Source organism: Eucalyptus grandis, chromosome 5, assembly GCF_016545825.1.
Source record: "Eucalyptus grandis isolate ANBG69807.140 chromosome 5, ASM1654582v1, whole genome shotgun sequence".
In the NCBI taxonomy this organism is placed as follows: Eukaryota; Viridiplantae; Streptophyta; class Magnoliopsida; order Myrtales; family Myrtaceae; genus Eucalyptus; species Eucalyptus grandis.
Window position 1 is genome coordinate 1,206,511 of NC_052616.1, and position 19,703 is coordinate 1,226,213.

At 38.8% G+C, this 19,703-nt stretch overlaps 2 protein-coding genes across 2 annotated transcripts in view; both read left to right on the forward strand.

The window, feature by feature from the left end:
- Positions 1 to 19,703, forward strand: part of LOC104443445 (F-box/kelch-repeat protein SKIP4) — a 32,578-nt gene that overhangs the window by 10,321 nt on the left and 2,554 nt on the right.
- Positions 2,603 to 7,193, forward strand: LOC104446227 (receptor-like protein 42). The gene is made up of 5 exons (XM_039312769.1): positions 2,603 to 3,073; positions 3,482 to 3,647; positions 4,851 to 5,091; positions 5,175 to 5,232; positions 5,336 to 7,193. The coding sequence occupies exons 1-5, from the start codon at positions 2,603 to 2,605 to the stop codon at positions 7,016 to 7,018; spliced, it is 2,619 nt and encodes an 872-aa protein (XP_039168703.1). The 3' UTR covers positions 7,019 to 7,193.

Below are 19,703 nucleotides of genomic sequence, written 5' to 3' on the forward strand. Positions count from 1 at the left end.
TGTAATTTACTGAAAAGAATTATTCTCTTTGGGACACGAGGTCACATACTAGTCTCTTGTGTTTTCCTTTTTGGTTTATTCCAGAAATACATTGGGGTAATCTCCTGGAACTATTATCTTTGGGGAAACCTTTCCTGAATAAGTTATTAGTCAATAGATGTCATTTAGGTTCATTTCCTAATACATCACTGGGTAATTTTTTCAGCTTTGCTTATTTGGAGACACAATGAATAATTGAAGGTTCAATGGTGGTGGCACAAATTATGTAATGAGAGAGGCCTTTTGTTTCGCTAATGACCCCCTTGGATTTATTGAAGGACAGGTCTAAGTACTCTACTCTTCTCAGGTGGCCAAATTCCCTGGAGATCCATCGACTAATGTTCAAAAATTCTTCTTGACTTGGGTAAATGCCAAAAGGCTAGAATCCTCCTTTAAGACCTTCTTGATCACTAAACGACGGGACGTAAAATTGATTTCATTGACTGAAGGTTCAAAGAACCTGCGTCTTTGGGCGGCTCAACACTTGATGGGGAAGTGTTATATCAATGCCGGTGGTTAGGTTGGTACAACTGGTTTGTCGTAAGGAAGAAAATTCTTTCTTGAGGTTTGTCAAGTTTGTCTTTTTCTTTTCTTTTCTATGTGAAAAAGAAATGGGAAGGGAACCGTACCAATAATACTAGCAATGAATGACGAGCACGGCACGGCAAAACTTTCAGTTTCCACGTGAATTTTCAATTATAGCTTTTTTGACAAATGATACCTCATCTATGCTTGGACTCTAGAGTCTCCCTGTCATGTCCAAGAAAGTATCGTTTGGCCTTTGCATCAGTAGATCAAAGTCATCCCCATCGTAGATCACATCAGTCCACAAATGGGCTTATAGATGGAGGTACGCACAAGCGATCCATATGGATGAACAAACAACTATGAACAACTTCTGTACTTGAAATTTACCCTTGAAGTTATGAGTCAAATCAAAGGACATGAACAATTACCTGGAAGCTTGTCGCCAATTTCCAGTACGTCGCTGAAAGAAAAGAATGGATACTTTTAATAAGGTATGAAATATAGATAAAAAAGAGAATGCCAAGCCCCTGCTGCTCTCGGGCCCTATATAATGAAAGAAATGTTCATGCGCCTAACATCCTGCAGTCTTCAAACCCATACAGAAGGCATACCTAAAATCAGTTTAAAGTATTGGGGTCCAGCACTACAAATGCCCAAATAGCAAGATAATTCCATTGCCAGAACCAATTAGAACATGAATTGTAGATAGAAGTTACCTCAAAATAAGAGAAATTATTTCACCCTCGGAAATTATGTGGACGCTTGCTTTTGAGTTTTGTCCAGTCAAAGAAGAACTTAATGTGATTTCTTTCGCTGTCTAATGTCTCTTAATAATGGCTAATAAAAACTTGAAGAATAGCAAGTTTTTACCCTCTTCGTACCCTCAGTTTAGTGTTGCAGTCTTGAATGAGGTGTGCGACTTGAGATTTTTCCATAAAATCAATGTCTTCATGTTGCCCCCTTATAGAGCCGTATCTGCTCTTTTGATAAATTTGAATCAAATAGAAAGGTTTACGAAATGAAAAGATGAACAAAGATAACACTAATGCAGCATAAAAATAAAACTAAGCCAACCTTTTTGCAGAAAAGTTAATTAAAAAACAATATGGATTATAGGTAGCAAAAATACATTAGATTGTTAAGAAATTTAATAATGGCTCATATATATTTTGTTCACATACATGCACACGCACATAACTCTCTCTGTTTCTGTTCATTCGTGCACATGCGCACATACGACTTTTTTTTTTCTTCTATGCCCCGCTTTTATCTAATAAAGGTGCAGTACCCACTTATTTTTCAAAGTCTTTATTTGATTATTCTGAGTGCACATCCATGTCAATAATATAATTTGATCTTTCATCTTTTTATGTTAAATTGGGTGTTTCTCATTTCACACTTAAAACAGATGCATAGGCGAGTTTAAAATTAGAGAGACACATGAGCCCACCTATAAATGGCTTATTGATGGAAGTCTGCACAAGCAACCTATGTTGTTGAACAAACGACTATGAACAACATCTGTACTTGAAATTTAGCCATGAAGCTATGAGTCAAGTCAAACGACATGAACAATTTACATAGGAGCTTGTTGCCAATTTCCAATATGTCACCAAAAGAAACGGATGGATTCTATATTAAAAGTATGACAGAGAAATATGGATAAAAGGAGAACGCCAAGCCACTGCACTTGTGCCCTATTTAATAAAAGAAATGTTTATACGTCTAAGATGCTGCAGTTTTCAAACCCATACAGAAGGCATACGTAAATCATTTAAAGTTCTGAGGTCAAGCACTATGAATGGCCAAGTAGCAAGAAATTTCCATTGCCAAAACCAATTGTTGCTGCCTATAAAAACCTTCTACATTGCACTCTCCCTCGAAAACTCACTTCAGTAACCAAAATAACAGAACAAAAGCAGAAAATATGGCAGCCTTATCATTATATATGCTGCTTACTTGGATATTCTTGTTGTCTCTCTTTCGTACTAGGTTTGCTGAGGTACTTTGTCATGCGGACGAGAGCTCTGCCTTGATGGAATTCAAGAGAAGTTTCAGAACCAACACGACAGATTGGCGATGTGTTTATCCAAAAGTCCATTCCTGGTCACTGGATGGAAGTGGAGATTGTTGTTCATGGGACGGCGTCGAATGTGATGAAGTCACTGGCCGAGTGATCGTCCTCAACCTCAGTAGCAGTTGTCTCTCAGGCACCATGAGTCCTAACACCACTCTCTTTCGACTTGTTCACATGGAGTCGCTCAATCTCGCTTTCAACGGATTCAACTTCTCCTCAATTCCGTACGGCTTTGGCAATCTTTCAAAGTTACAATACCTTAATCTCTCCTCCTCCGACTTCTCCGGTGAAATCCCTCGCGATATCTCGCAACTCTCCAAGTTAGTTTCTCTCGATTTGTCCACTTCTTCGTACGAGACACTTCATATGCCCAACATGGGCGACTTCGTTCATAACTTAACTGGGCTAAAAGAACTTGATCTTTCTCAGGTAAGCTTGTTATCACCTTTGCCACCTATGCTAGCAAATTTCTCTGCCTTGACATTGCTTAGGCTAGAATATTGTAAATTGAGTGGAAACTTTCCGGTCAGCATTTTCCAGCTACCAAACTTAGAAGTCCTTTCCGTTGCTGGCAATTATAACCTTTCTGGGTTTTTTCCCAAGCCACACCGGGGTTCTCCATTGAAATCCTTATACCTTTCCTATACCAACTTCTCGGGAGAAATACCCACTTCAATTGGAAATCTTAGTCTCTTGAATGAGTTAAGAGCCAGGAGTTGCTATTTTTTAGGATCGCTTCCCTCTTCAATGGGTAATCTTTCTTATCTCACTATACTGGACCTTTACAGAAATAACTTGCAAGGTCAAATCCCCGTTTCCTTTGCTAATCTTACCCAGCTATCGGAGCTAGAGCTCTCTTACAATAACTTGCAAGGTCAAATCCCTGTTTCCTTTGCTAATCTTACCCAGCTCTCGGAGCTAGATCTCTGTTACAATAACTTGAGTGGTGATTCTTTGGAGTGGGTGGTCAACTTGACAAAACTCACGCTCTTGAGACTTTCAGGTAATAGTTTCTTTTTTGTTATATTAAGCACAATTGTGATGTCATCTATATACTAGCCCACTCAATGGACGACAAGTGGCATTATGGGGGCGGGGTCCACCATCATAAGTCTCTCCTTGCCGGTTCGGACGGATCTCTTTCCTCCTCCATCTACAACTCCATGGAACCCAATCTCTCGAGCTCCGTCGCTGCTTGCTCCCATCCCGACCACGACCAAAACCCCACTGCGACAGCCGCGAGCAAAACTACCATCACCACCTTAAGAGCTTCGATTTCGGCAAGGGCCTAAGCCGGAGGGCCTCCTAGCTTGACAAGTTCAGCTAGGTCCTAAGCCATGAACAGCTTCTTCATCAACTTCTTCTCCCTCAACTTCCTCAATTTTTTGACCAAAAGAAAAGAAAAGAAAAGAAAAAACTTCCTCAATTAATCCTCCGGGACGTCGTGATCTTGATGGTCGGATCAACATGCATCTCGTCCTCCCGCAACCTCCTCAAATCCCTAATTTTCAGATTGACGCTCCCACTGTACCTGAAGAACTCGGCCTACGTGCTGATCAAACACGCGAGTGGTGGCCATCGATGAAACCCGATTTCACCAATCAGACGAACTACTCGATGATGTAGTATGTCCCCTCGCCGCCATAGGCGATGGGGGAGAGGATTGGGTCCTGCCCAGAGTCAAGGTGTGAGGCCTGGAAAGCGTTCACGTCCTTGATAACTAGGCCAGCCGGAAGGCCTTTCAACTCAGGCCGACACTGGACTTGAAGCTCCTGAGATGACGATGGAGGGTTAGGGTTTTGGGAAGGAGGGAGGAGGATAGGATGACCTTTGGGGCATACCTGGAGATCTTTAGAGCATTGTTGAGGTAGGCCTCGAGGCCGAGGAGGGAGTCCCTGTCTCTGGTTTTTTCGGTGGCCATTGCGGCTTGGCGATGGTCCGGGAGGGAGCGAGCAGTAGTGGAGCTCGAAAGATCGGTGCAGAGAGGAGGAGAGCAAGAGAGACTTTCTAATTTTTGACGGTGGGCCCCTCCAATGCCTATTTGTTTGAGTGGGCTAGTGCATAATGACTTGGACCTAATATTTTCAGGCGAGGAGATTATTTAGCCAAAGAGAAAAATGAAATTGAAATTGATGGGGTAACTAACGCTCCTTTGTCTTGTGTCTTTTTTTTTTTTTTTATATTATTTTTTCTTTCTATTTGGTAGGTAATCGGTTAAGTGGTGGATTTCCATCTTCATTTGAGAATCTGAAGCAATTGACTTATCTTGACCTTTCTAGCAACGATTGGCATGGTGATATTTTGGGCGCATTGCGGAATCTAAAGGACCTCGAAGTGCTTTATCTGAAGTCGCTTAATTTCAATGGCGTTCTCGATGTGAATGATCTATTCACACTCAAGAACTTGACATACTTAGCTTTGTCCAACAATAACATATCTTTCACCAGGTCATTCATCAATGTCACGACATCGAAGCTGACCTACTTATACTTGGATTCATGCAACTTGACTGAGTTCCCACGATTTATAGGCTACTTAAGCGAATTGGAGGAGTTATTCCTACAACACAACAAAATTCGAGGGAATCGGTTAAGTAGTGGATTTCCATCTTCATATTGAGCGGTTGACTCGTCTTGACCTTTCTGGCAACAACTTGCACAGTGATATTTTGGGTGCATTGCGGAATCTAAGGATCTCGAAGTGCTTTCTCTGGAGTCGCTTAATCTCAATGGCGTTCTCGATGTGAATGATCTATTCACACTCAAGAACTTGACATGCTTAGTTCTGTCCAACAATAACATATCTTTCACCAAGTCATTCATCAATGTCACGACATCGAAGCTGACCTACTTATACTTGGATTCATGCAACTTGATCGAGTTCCCACGGTTTATAGGCTACTTGAGCGAATTAGAGGTGTTATTCCTACAACACAACAAAATTCAAGGGACCATTCCTAGATGGATGTGGAACAATAGCAAAGAATCTCTCAAATATGTAGATCTTTCTCACAATCTTTTAACCGGCTTCGAAAATAACCAGACCAATCTTCCTTTGCCGAACTTGAGGTATCTTGACATTAGTTCTAACTCGCTAAAAACAACCCTCCTTGTCCCACCTCCCTTGGTCATGTTATACAACATCTCCAACAATTTCCTATTTAGGGGAGTTCCAACATCCATATGTGAAGTGAGCTCTCTTGCCGTGCTCGATTTGTCCAATAATACTCTAAATGGCACACTTCCTCCTTGTTTGGGAAGTATTTATCCTTTGATTTTATTGAACCTTGCGAGAAATAAATTCGATGGCATGATTCCTCACGTTTACCTAGATGATTGTGCATTGAGGATGATTGACCTCAGAGAAAACCAACTAAGTGGTATTGTTCCGACATCTTTAGGAAATTGCAGTATGCTGGAGTATTTGAATCTTGGTGACAACCAAATTAATGATACGTTCCCATTTTGGCTATCAGAATTAACCTACCTAAAAGTAATTGGCTTGCAGTCCAATAATTTCCATGGTCCCGTAGAATCTAATCTAAGCCAGCTCAACTTCTCCAGTTTACACATCCTGGACATTTCCAACAATGGCTTCAATGGCGAATTTCCTTCCACCTTGTTGAAGAGTTGCCACGCCATGAAGGTCATGGTTGGTCAAGATAAATTGGCATATTTGGATATTAAATTGCTTCTTTATGGTTCATTCAGAAGAACGACTTATGGGATGAAATTGATGAATAAGGGCATGAAAAGGGAATATGCGAAGATTCCAGATGTCCTCATCGCAATTGACCTCTCCAACAACAAGTTTGAAGGGTTCATTCCTGTAGTCATTGGAGATCTGGAATCACTTCGCATGCTCAACCTTTCAAACAACCTCCTCAATGGTAGCATCCCTCCTTCCTTGGCCAATCTGACAGTGCTCGAAGCACTGGATCTTTCCCAGAACAATCTTGTGGGAGAGATTCCTCAACAACTAGCCCGCCTCACATTTCTTTTGGTTTTCAATATCTCTCACAATCATCTATCAGGACCAATACCGCATGGAACGCAATTTGATACATTCGAGAGTAGTTCATTTGCGATGAATAATGGTTTGTGTGGAAGCCCCTTGCCAAATAAATGCACAAATGGTGAGGATGCTCCACCACCACCATCATCTTTCAAAGTGGATAATGAAGAAGAGTGTCTCTTCAACTTGGATTGGAGAATCATGTTGGTTGGCACTGGAGTCGGGTTTTCGGGTGGTATTGTGATAGAGAACTTGATCATTGATGAGAAGAGGATGTGGTTCTTGTGCTACTCCAAGAAAATGGCAAAAGGATGGAAAAAGGTGAGGAAAGCCCTTGCAGACAAGAAAATATGCAGCTAGATATTTAATGCCCTATCTTTTAAGTAGATCATCGAGAAAAGTTATACATGCATATGTGAAGATTCCGATCTATGTTTATTTGCTATAGTAACATGGAGATGTTGTTTTCTTGCTCATGAAAGTTATAATTCTTTTGAAGATTCTAACCTGTGTCTATCCATATATGCATCGGCAATGAATGAATGTTCTGTTGTAACATAGAGACGTAATTGAGATGAGTAGATACTATTGAAAAGCCAATTAATATACATCGGGGACAGCGTTGCAAAACATTTTGTTGTCCATGGAAACCAAGAAGATTGGAATAAAGGTTCTCTTGGTTCACAGGTAGAAAAAGCCTTGCTTTTGTTCATTTGAATGTATATTCGACGGAACTTTCATAACAGAGCATTAGCAATCTGTGTAGTGTCAAGATATTCATGTCAGTTATTTATGTCATTTTCTGTTGGTAGATCAATGTTACGCTATGATTGATTACAAATTGTTTCTTCTTTAAAATGAACGAAAACATGTCAATTTCGAGTGTAGTCGTATCAAGTTTGTGCTTTTCTTGGAAAATTTGTATTTATGCTCGTATCACCAAGGAGATGCCACTTCCCATGCTCTTCCAGACATTAGCTTGCAATTTAAGTGAATTACCAAGAGCTTTGAAACTATTTTTTCTTTAAACTAATATGGTATCCTACACGAAAGATAATTTCATAGAGATCATCTTAAGTTAAATGTAAAATTCTTTGCTTAAGGAGCATATAATTTAAAAAGTGATTTAGTTTTATGAGTATAAACGTAAACACGAAATCTAAAAATCAACGATTTTAACAGAGTTTCTTGAATTGATCATAAAAATCCGTTTTATAGGATCCGAATGAGCAAGCGCCAGGGAAGTCCCATCTCTATACTCATCCCACCCCTGCGAAGTGCAGGGCAAGGTTGGTTATTAGAACGATGAGAAAAGGATTATATTTCTGCCAGCTCATTTAATAAGAAATGACGAAAAATATGGCAAAAGAGCAGAGATAAGTTTGTACTAAATTAATAACAATAGTGATAGATTGAAACTGACTCACAAACTTTATTTAGAAGTAGGACCTTTGTGTTTAATTTTTTTAAAATATAACTATTATTTAATGTTGATCAGTCTGAATGTTTAAAAACCTACACATATGAACTCTTCTTACCATTGGAAGGCCTTGAGGTGGAAGAAGCCCTTGTCTTTTGGCACGCTCTCGTCTGGAGCAGTGCCATCATGCCTAGGTATCAGTTCAACCTTTGGATTATGGCAAAGGGTAGGCTTCCTACCTGTTGACACCTAAATTTTTGCCCAAAAATATTTCATGTTAAATTCTTGCATATAGATTATTTAGGCATTTAATATAGTGTTTTAAATGGAAGATGTTTTTCCTTAAAAAAAAAAAAAAAAAAATTAAAAAAGAAAAAAAGTTTTAAAAAAAAGAAAAAAAAAGAAAAAGTTGGGGCCAATGATCTAAATGTGACTAGCCAAGCCCAAGAGGTCAAATTGGAATTAAAATGGCAAATTGGGGCCAAAATCCAATTTCCAAAAGTTGAGGGACCAATTCGCAAATTTTGCAAAATTTGTGCCCGAGCCCGTAAATCATCATATTGGTCACCAATTAAGTTGAAATTGAAGTTGGGCCAACTCGAATCAATCAAATCAAGCCAAAAAGACCAAATTTGCCTTGAATTGGGTATTTTCGGATAAGAAAATGGCTAACTTTGAGGGACATTTTTGCAAACTTGGGTGGGCAAAATTGCAAAATCCGGTTGAGATATTAAACTACTATACATTTACTTGCGAATTGATCAAAAACCGCAGCCAAATTAATGGATTAAAGCACTCAAACTAGTTACCAAAACCCAGCCCACGATTAGGTCTTAATTCGGAGCTGCTAAGTAGGCATATTGGTGGCCCCACCATATCCTCCTCACCTGCCCAACCAGCCCGATCTCTGCACGTGATGGAAGACCATCATTGGTACTGCAAGTGGACGAAAAATCGCCAGGGAGAAGCTGCTGAAAACAACGGAAAATCGCAGCAAAACCTGCGCACTCAACAGCTGCAGAATTGAAAAATTGGCTAAGTCAGAGAGTGGGTGAAGTAGCCCTATTGACAGGCCTGGTAGGTGGACAAAAGGCTGACCCAAAATCCTCTAATTCAGGGGATAAGATCTACGAAATGAGCTCTTTTTCAAGGATGAGATAGAGGAGATGAGGGGGAGAGGATAGAGTTCGCGGTCGTCCCCAAAAAGGCTCTCAGACGCAACTCCAAAAAAAAAACCCAGAAAATCCAAACTGACCTTGAGAGAGAAAAGTGAGATTTTCATAACCCTGCGGCTAAAATTAGCCAAAACCTTCAACTAGAGAGTGAAACTTAATTCCAAGATCTTTCTATCCATAGGTCGCACGTATTAAATGGAGATCGGGAAGGCCTCCTAAAGCCCCCCGAAAAACACCCTCCAGGCGGGCCAGGAAACACTGAAATTTTTTCCAAGTGTTGAGTCCAGTTGGTCACGAGTGATGAAAAGGCAGTGTTTTTGAGAAATTTGAGAAACAAATGAGGAAAATATTGACTTCTACCCCAAACTAGAATACATATAGTTTGGCTTGGTGTCAATTTTTCCAACAAAAGACGTCTTGAAGTCTAATTTTATAGGTCAACAAAAACCTTCGTTGTCAGTTCTTCTTTTCTGCAGATCTCATTTCCAGTTGAAGAAGGCAACTTCCACGTGCTTCCAGAGGACAATTTCTCGGTTTCCTTGACCAAGAACCACTTGAAAACGAAACTAGGAAGTAATTTAATTATCCTAGATGTACGTATTTTCGAGTTTGAGCATGTTTTGATCATGAAAATCAAGAGGGAAACCAGCCCGGAAAACTGATTTCTGAGGTTGAAATTTTTCTAAGTGTTTGAAATCTCTTCAAGAGTGTTGCATGTGTGCTTCTTGGAGAGGTCGTTTTGATGTTGTTCAGTGCGTCATTCTCTGTGATGTTTATTCCATTTGAAAGCTCATGTTACCTACTTTCACTCGGATCAAGTAATGTTTCCTTTAGATCTCGTATGCGATGAGTGTCGGGGCTTGAATATGGGCATGTAACCTGTTTGTTTGACTTGGGTTCAAACCCAGATTTGCAAAATCAGTTCAAACTCGTGTATTTGAGGATGATTTTAGCTTGGTTCTAGTGTGTTTTTAGCTATGATTTCTATCTAATCTTGTTCTTTGTATGTGGTAGTATAATCTTAATACTTTAGTTCCACATGAGATTGCTTATGAGTGGAGATTGAAGGCTGCAAACATGGCTCGAGGAGGCTATTGGGGCTAGTTTAATGCACACCAAGTATTCGACAAAATGCCCAAACTAAGCTTCGATCTTGAAACGGTCGATTTGAGCTTGATTATTGTGATATTCATGTGATGTGTTACTCCATGTTAGCATAGATCGGATTAAGGAATTATTATTATTTAAAAAATAATAATTAAAAAATAGAAAAATATCAAAATTTCAAAAATATCAAAAAAATGTTAGATAGCATCAAATTAGGATATAAATGACATATATGAAATTTTCCTAATTTTAAAAGGTCATTTTCCTAATTTAATGCTATTTTGGTATTTTATAACCATTTTTGTAAATAATCAATTTTGCGTAGATTAAAACTATTTAAAGTAATTTCATGCATATAGAGTAATTGCATGCATATTTGAATTCTCATTTTGCTCATGGGGTCCTGTCCCGGGGCGTGATAACAAAACCATGTAATATTATTTGCTCGACTTGTATCGGGTTTACCTTTTCCGCGTTTATTTTCAAGTCATTTCAATTTCTTAGATGTTTACTTACGCGTCGCTTTTCATTAATTTGAGTATACATTTCTCTTCTAAATTATGTTAGGATTAGTCTAGACATTAAAAAAACTACAAAAACATTTGCATGGACACTTGGTGGTTTCATAAAGATTATAATTGGTAATCAAGAATGTGTGGCCATTTAGATAAATAACTTTCCAAGTTAGTGGTACGCAAGGGCGCTAATAGAAACATTGGCGTAAACAAGTCCCCTGTTCTAGAAATCTCTGGTTGCGTAGGAATCGAGACACCACTCCCGTGTCTCGATTGGTTTCTAGCCGACCCCAATAGGCTAGTGACGACTCCTAGAAATATTTAGGTTGTTAAGAATTGAAATATGAAATCCAACGTCGCGAGGTATGGGCTTGGGAGAGCCGCGCCTAATTTAGGGCCATTGGTCCGCTTCTTTAGGCAAATACCCCTAAACCTTCTTCCTTTTCCCCCGGATGGAAAAAAAGAGGTCGTGACACTACCCAAGCTCTTTTGCTGTCTAATGGTAGGATTGATAGTGGATCCTATCCTTTTTGCAATGAAGTGCCTGATTCTATGCACCATCTCTTTTTTGGGTGTCGTGTCATGGCCTGCATTGCTTTTTTTTTTTTTTGGGCGGCCTAATGCAATCTTGGCGCAACAGGTCTTGGGCTGAAAATCTTCATTGGGCCACTACCTTGCCGACGGGCAAGGATTTTTTTAAGAGCATTGCCCGTTTTTTTCTTTTGGGGCGCTTTGTCATATCATTTGAAAGAACATGAACAACATTCTCTTTAGAAATGAGCCCCTTTCCGTCCCGGCCATGAAGAATCATCTTTTCAAAATTGTTAAAGACAAAGCTCTCACCTTCAGGAATGTGGAGGATTCTACTCGGAACAGGAGGTTGCAGTGCAACTGGGGTTGTGACCCAATTATCTTCTCTTCTAGAGATCTTGATTCTCCTACCTGAGGATTCCTTAGTGCCCGGTGCCTCTTCTCGGTTTTGCCTCTCACTCAAGGTTGTTGTGGCCTCTGTAGGGGGCATCTTTCCCTCATGCCTGCTCATTGTGTGCATGTTGTATCTGGCTGCCGGTTATTTATGCCATGCCTGTGCTTCTAGTCTTTTAGGCGTTTAGCTTTTGCCGATTGTCTCTGGTTGACGATTGTCCTTGCCGTCTTTGCTCTTTCTTGCTTTCTCTTTTACATCTTGGCATCCTTCCACTCATAATGATCTATCTCATCTTAAGTGTAAGTTTTTGGTGCCTTGATCTTTTGTAAAGTTTGGTCATGCCCCAATATACTAATTATTCCTACCAAAAAAAAAAAAAACTCTTAACTTTATCTAAAATCATTGGAAAGGTTCTTTTTTTCTATAGAATTTTGTGATGTTGGAATATGTTTTTACTGAATCATCCTTTACAGAATTATGGGAAAATTCATATGACTCTAATATGTCATAGTGATATAGGATAATCTATTTCAAAAATGAATTGGAAAATTCAAATGTGACATGTCAAGTTGGTGTTATAAAAGGTTTGATGATTTCATGAAAAAATGTTATGCCGTTTCATGTTATTTATCAATATAGGGAAAAATGGTTCGAAAAGTCCTAAACTTATTACACTTTTTCCAATTCGGTCATAAATTTTTTAACTTATGCGAATTGAGTTCTAAACAATTTTCATGTTTTGCCAATTAAATTCATTTTGTTAATTTTAGCCGGATATCGCTTATGTGGACGTCAGCTGTCCTATATGGCATAGCTAGTGTGGACGCGGATAAATTTTTCCATGACCTATCAATTCATAAAGAGCATGTCACGGGCCTCTCCATGCTTAATGAAGGGCATGTCATAGAACATAAATTAATGAAAATTGTAAAGTAATGGGCTACTCCATCCACGAGAAACTTTGGCCAGTAAACGTTGGCTCCACGTTATACTAGGGAAAAAAGAAAGGAAAGGAAAAAATAATTGATTTGAAAACTTGCCTGGAATTCCAAGATGAGTGGTGTGAATCCACTATCTCTTCAATGGAAAATTCGACTTTTCGTCTCTTAATTTATGTGCTTTTTTCGGGTTAAGGTCTTGAACTTTCAATTAATCTAATCAAGTACAGCCCCTGCCACCAATCCTAATAAATTTGAGCCGATGTCTCCGTCAAACCGTTCGAGAGTACGAAGTGGGAAAAGAAGACTTGCTCTTGGGGACAAGTTAGTGCTAAAATGTCTTTCCTCAATGAATATTTAGGTTGAGTGTAATAATTTAGGCTACATGAAACTTATATAAATTACCAAAATGCGCATCTTTATTTTCCACCTTCAAAAGACTCAAAGGTTCATGGAACCAATTGAAAGAACTACTAGAAAGTTTTGTCTAGGAAGCTTTATCGCCTCCTTCTAAAGGGGAAAAAGAGAGAGACAAGAGAGAAGAAAGGTTGACTAGAAAACCTGCTTGCAATTTCAAAATGAGCAGTGTACCCGTTAAAGGTGATTCTACTTTTCTTCCCTGAATATACGTACTTTTTTAGTTGAGCGATTGAACTTTAACATATCTATTCAGATCCTTTAACTTTCATAATTTTTTTAGTCAAATTTAACCTTCGATACCAATTTTGATAATTTTGAACTGAAGTGGTTGCTGGATTACATCACAGCAAGATGTGGAAAAAAATTACCTTTGCAGCCAAGTCTAGGCAAAATTGGGTCATTACAAGATGATTAGTTGATGCGAGAATTTGTGCCAAAATATCCCTCCTATATTTTCACCTTGTTCAAAAGACAGAAAGGAACTAATTGAAATAAGTGAAAATTCCAAAAGAACTCAAAGTGCCATCAATGTCTCAAATATGAGCCTAAAGTGAACCTTGTTTAATTTTTTTTTTTTGTCGGTTCTACTCTATTCCTACTCTACACTCACTCTCAGACTTTTGCTCTGCCTCTTGCTGGGAGTGGGAGTCAAAACCCACTCCTGAAACTTACGCGTCCCCACTCCATCCCTCCTTGAGAAGGTGGGGATTTGAACCCCTCACCTCCTCCTTCCATGTTGGAAGCGTGGCCACTGGGGCGAATCCCAGTGGTTACCTTGTTTAGAATTTGAAGTGCCCTTATTTTCTCAAATAATAGCTTAAAGTGACCATATCGGTTTCAAAGAAAAACCTAACATTACCGGCTATTCAAGGGCATTTTTGTCCTCTACGTTTTCTTATTTTCTTCCTTTTTTTTTTTTTTTTTTTTTTTTTGTTCTTTCCATAAAAACAACAAACTAAAAAAAAGATTAAAACTTTAAAAAAGAAGAAGAGAAAACACATATTTGACCTTTACCAAAAAAAAAAAAAAACATATTTGAAAAAAAGAAAAGAAAAGGCAACCCTCTCGCCTATGGCTGCCACCTCGTTATTGATGGGTTGTCGACCATGGCTAGCAAGGTCACTAGCGCCTTGGTGAGGGGTGGCAAGCCTCGCCCGCCAACCCTCAACAAGGCATTGGTGACCCTGCTACCCATGGCAGATGCTCCACGAGTGATGAGCTGGCGACCAAAGGCGAGCGAGGGCCGGGCGCTCTACTACCTGTAATTTTTTTCCCAATTTTAGCCTTTGTCTTTTCTTTTTTTTTTATAGCTTTTTTTGAAAAAGAGAAAAAAGGAAAAAGAAGGAAAATAAGAAAAAGTAAATTATGAAAATGCCCTTGACCAACTAATGAAACCAGCTCCCTAGTGTTCGAAGTTATGGTACTAGAGAGTAGGAGTGTGCAACAGGAACAATCCAAATTGGGAACTGCCTGAACCTGACCAGATCGATTGTTGGTTCCCATGAGCGGCAGTCTAGTTTGCAATTCCAAGGTGAGAATCGAACCGACTGGACCGATTGCAATTGGCGTTGTAATGGAGATAGCAACTTCACATGTGTCCAAGAGGCCACCAAAACTTTTATTGTTCCTCTCTACTTAAAGAAGAAGCCCACTTGTTAGTTTCTTCTTCTATTTGATGTGGGACTAAGACTCCAAGAGCCACACTCTCATTCCTTATGCTCACTCTCACACACACTCTCTCTCTCTCTTGCTCCCCTCGCTTGCAAGAGACAAGGTACTTCAAGACTCCAAAAGTCTCACATCGAGCAAATACTCAAAGATCATAAGAGAGATTTGTCTATAAAACCCAAGCCAAGCATGACCTTTAGACATATCATTCATGACCTTTTTGATTAAGATTGAGCGTGAAATACATGAAATGTGATCGATGCTCACACAAGTGGAGTTTGAATTTTTTGCACGTGGGAACAAGTGCGATAAGTTCTATTGGATTACCAAGAGCTGAACTAGATCAATCAGTTCGGAGCACGGTCACTCTTTAGTAAAAAAAAAAAAAGTGGAAGGCCAGTTCCCAGTCCTAGGACCAAACGGGCCAGTCTCTAGTTCCCAATTTTGGGAACTAGTTCTCTCGATCTAGTTCCCAATTTCACCTTGGAACTAGACCAGACTGGGAACCGATCGCTCTTACTAGAGAGCCAACTGCTCCTGAGGTCGAGGCCAATGATGCAATCGATTGTGTTGGTCCTAATATGCCTCTTGAGTAGCATCAAGAGTGAGCTCTCTCCAACATGGCATGCTTGCTTTCGCAAAGCGAGTATGAAATTAGAACACCGCGATGAAAACGACCCAAGTAGAAAGCATGTGCGGTATTGAGGTTGACATGATTATGTTGTTCTCTTTGTGCTTTTTTATTAGAGCGCGTATGTCAGAGAGCAAGAAGAGATTGCAATGTCACAGCTCTTATACTAGGCAATTTTTGTGAATAGGAATTTTGGTGCTCCTTAGCCCTGCACGCATACATGGTAAAGGATCTTATTATTAGGAGATGGGTTTATCAAGAGAATTCATATGTTACTCTTGGGCTATTCAGAAAATGCTCAGCATATTGCCTCTCACTGCCTTTCCTTTAAAAAAAATAAAAATAAATAATGTCGATATGTATAAGCATATTGAGGTATCATCATCATTATTAATTTATTACTACAAAAAGAGAAAGAAATGGTCACACATCCACAAGGTAGAAATTTCAGGTTGAATTCTCATGCCGTGATTGATGGTTCATGTGCAATCATGATTGCATGGTTGGTCCATCAAAATGGCATCTCATTTCCTTTTCCACATATAGACCAAAATTGAGAGACCCGCACAAAGACTTTTACCACTTTTAGATTGACAAACAAAAGTCATTTTACATTCTTTTTTTCAAAAAGCTTACAATTTAACATATGATTGTCATAATCACGCATTATCCTTATTCAATACAATACGTATTTGATCTTTGTCTTATTTTTGATCTAGTTGGTAAACTTGAAATTGCTACCCAAAACCACCAAGTTAATCGTACCAAATTGACATGAGGAAGTACATTCTCAAGATCGCCTAGAAAAATATGTACAGTACTTCACTACCAAATTACAAAAAAAAAAAAAATGTTACATAGAAGTTTTTTTTTTTTTTTTTCTGGGGTTTGTTTGTTGAACTCAAAAGTTAAGTTGCAATGCCGAAACTTAGATTAAGAAGCTAGGTACAAAAATATTATTATACCCCCCCTTTTGTTTTAACCCTTAGATATACATGCACAAACAGGGTTCTAGCAAATCTTGTGCAGGATTACATTCACAAGATGTTCGTGACTTGCAAGTTGAAGTGGCAATCTCAGATTCTCAACTTAGTGGAAGACTTGGGAGACGACTTTCGAGTCAAGGTAAGGTTGACATGTTACGTTGAATAAGGACTCAATGATGAAATGCAATGTTGACTTCACTTACACGGCACGCATTCTAATTAATAGGTACAGCAAGTGCCTCAAATTTTCCAAAGTATTTCTGTGATTATTCCATTCATTGCTTTATATCATTAATCATTGTGATACACCTTTTATTTTCCTAACCTTTAATGGTTTCTTCTGAGGAAGGGATCAATTTGCAATCAAAGAAGTGGAATCACCTAATTTACATATAGCATAAACAAATACCAAGTATCGGGGCATGATCCAATGAGATTAACTCAACAGTTAAAGAATGAACATAGGATATAAACAATTTCCATCTTCGGGTTATCCGCCTTAGTGTTGAATCATTTTATTACTTAGTCCATACATATGAGTTCCATGCACCTGTGAGTTAATTATCTATGACGTACATCATTGTCATGGAAAAGGGAGTACTAAGGCAATGCTAGTTCATTCATTATGCTTTATAAGATTGAGTGAGTTGGACCGAGACCAAATTGAAAGACTAACAACTTGTTCAAATCATTTTAGTCCTCTTCAAATGGTTTTTATAGCTTAATGGGTGCAAGTAATCTCACAAGCCTAGTTGGTCAGTCGCTTTAGCCCTATTTGGAATGGAACAACATTTGCAATTTGTTATTTATCCTATGTTCCATATGTTTTTTAAGGGGCCGGAGCACACTTATATCAAACAATGTAACTTGATTTGTTTCGTTTAATGTCATTCCGGTTTTCCTCGAAAGAAAGGGAGAAGAAAAGCTTCACCTCTAATGTTTAGGCATTCATCATTCTTTTTCTTTTTCTTTTTTCCTTTTTTAGATTATTATCACTTCAAATGTTAATTTTGACGTGAGAATATTTTATTCCCGTTCTTCACTCCTATTGTATAACAACACTAGCATTTTATCCCGTACAATGCCATGATACTTGAAATAACATCTTTAAGAAGTCATGAATATTTACATATTTTAAGCATGGAAGTTTGAAAAGTATTGTCCAATTGTAATGGCATTGTGATACTCTACGCCATCCCATGAGTAGCAATCTCCATGTGACCCCAATAAACCTTCGCATAAACACATTGAAAATATGTTTTGTTGGTTTTGAAACTTGGTCGAATTCCATCAAGGCAAAGCTCTCATCCGGATGGCATGGTGGCTTGGCAAGTGAAGTGTGAATTGAAATAAGAAGGACGAATGAGTAAGAAGTGCATAGAGTAAAGACACCATGATCTCTATTTTTGTTACCGAAGCTGGTTAATATAGGAAAAGGTTGGGCCTGACTGTGATTTCTGTTTAGAGACAGTTTGGAAAAAGCTGTTTTTTGTCACCTTGGCATTAAAGATTCTACTACTAATGTAATTGCAGGATTTTGTTGAATATTGTACTTAGCATAAAAAAGAGAGATGTTCTTTCAGCAATGTAAAATGGGAGGGGCTAAAAGTTTGGTTTTTGTGGGGAATAGCATAATGTAGGTAGTGAAGGTAAAGTTAAAGCAAGAAGCAATTCAAAATGTAGCTGTTTATTTATTAATCATACTGAATTTGCAAGGCAATATGTATTGAGTATATCTCTTATTGTCTTAGCTAAAATTGTTATGTAACTAGACGAGAGGAAAAGAACAACTTAGTTTAGAGTTCTTTCATTGCAGAATGTGTGGGGTGTAAAGATGCAATTTGATTTCTAATTACAGAGTGGGCTACCAGTAGAGTTAGTTTTTTACATAGTAAATAGTTGACATTTCTAGTTATGCTGGAATTATGTTATTTTTTAAGTTTTGGCAAGGTGGATATACAACTAATATCCTCTAAAACTCAATTCATTTTGTGGTTGTTGATTTTATGGTATCTCTAGCTTTTTGAGGCTGCATTGTTCATGTCACATATATATGGTAATTTTTCTTTCCATACAAACAACACGACACTCTTTCAGCATACTTATGCCAATTAGAATTTGATTTGTTGATAAATTACCTCAAAATAAGAGAAATTATTTCACCTTCGATATTAAGTGAGTGCTTGCTTTAGAGATTTGTCTGGTCAAAGAAAAATTTATGTTCTATGTAACTCTTTTTGAAAAAAAGAAAAGAAAAGAAAACAAGTGTTATTCTTAATCGAGAAATTAGACACTACATAGAAATAGCAAAATTTAAATGATAGAAAGTGAATAAATTTAGAGTCCATCACTTTAAATTTCGAATTGCCGATTAAGGTAATTTTTGCCTCTTTAGTGAAAAATAGGTGGATTTAGACATGACGTGAGTAGGACTGATTAATTCATAGCTCGGTCCGATTTCGAGGTGGAACCAAGAACCGGACCAGGAGAACCAGTTCCGGATTTCAAGATTGGGAACCGAACTGACTGGTCCGGGACCTGGGGAACCAAACCGATCGGCCGATCTGGTCGGGTCCGGTGGAACCCGTAAATTTGCTATTTTGGGTCAAAAATAAAATGAAAAATGAGAGAAATTGGAATGAATAAGAGTTTATTTCTTAAGAAATTTTAAGAAATATGTTATATATATAAAATTAAATCAGGTTCGATCAGTCCGGTTCCCACCTTTGGAATTGAGAATCGGATCGACCGGCCACCGATTCCAAAAATGGGAACCGAGAAGTGGACCATTCTCTTTGGGACCGTCCAAAATCAATCGATCCGGTTTGGTTTAGGCAATTTTGGGTTCGGACGCTTTCCGTTGCACCACCCAAGACGCTGGTGGTGGTCGCCCGACCCAAAGACGAAAGTTCGCATTTTTATTTTAAGGCAAATGTTTTTCCTGCAAGTTCTTACGTACGCAACACTCTCCCTGCCAATTTTCTCTCTCGCTGCGTTGCATATTCCAGCAGATCGGAGGGACATTGGAGCTCTCGTCTCGTGGGATCATCGGAGAACCCGAGGTTCGTGCGTCGCTTCTCTTCGATTCGACCAATTCCCTCTTCTTAGTTTCTCCGAATCGTGGAATCACCAGGTGGTCTGGTCTGCTCTTTCTGGCCTCTAGACGGTCCGTGTCCCACGTCATTGCGGCCTGATTTCGGTTCTTCTTTCGCGACTAGCTTGCTTGCGATCTGGGTCGAGTTGGGTTCGCGTTGATTCTT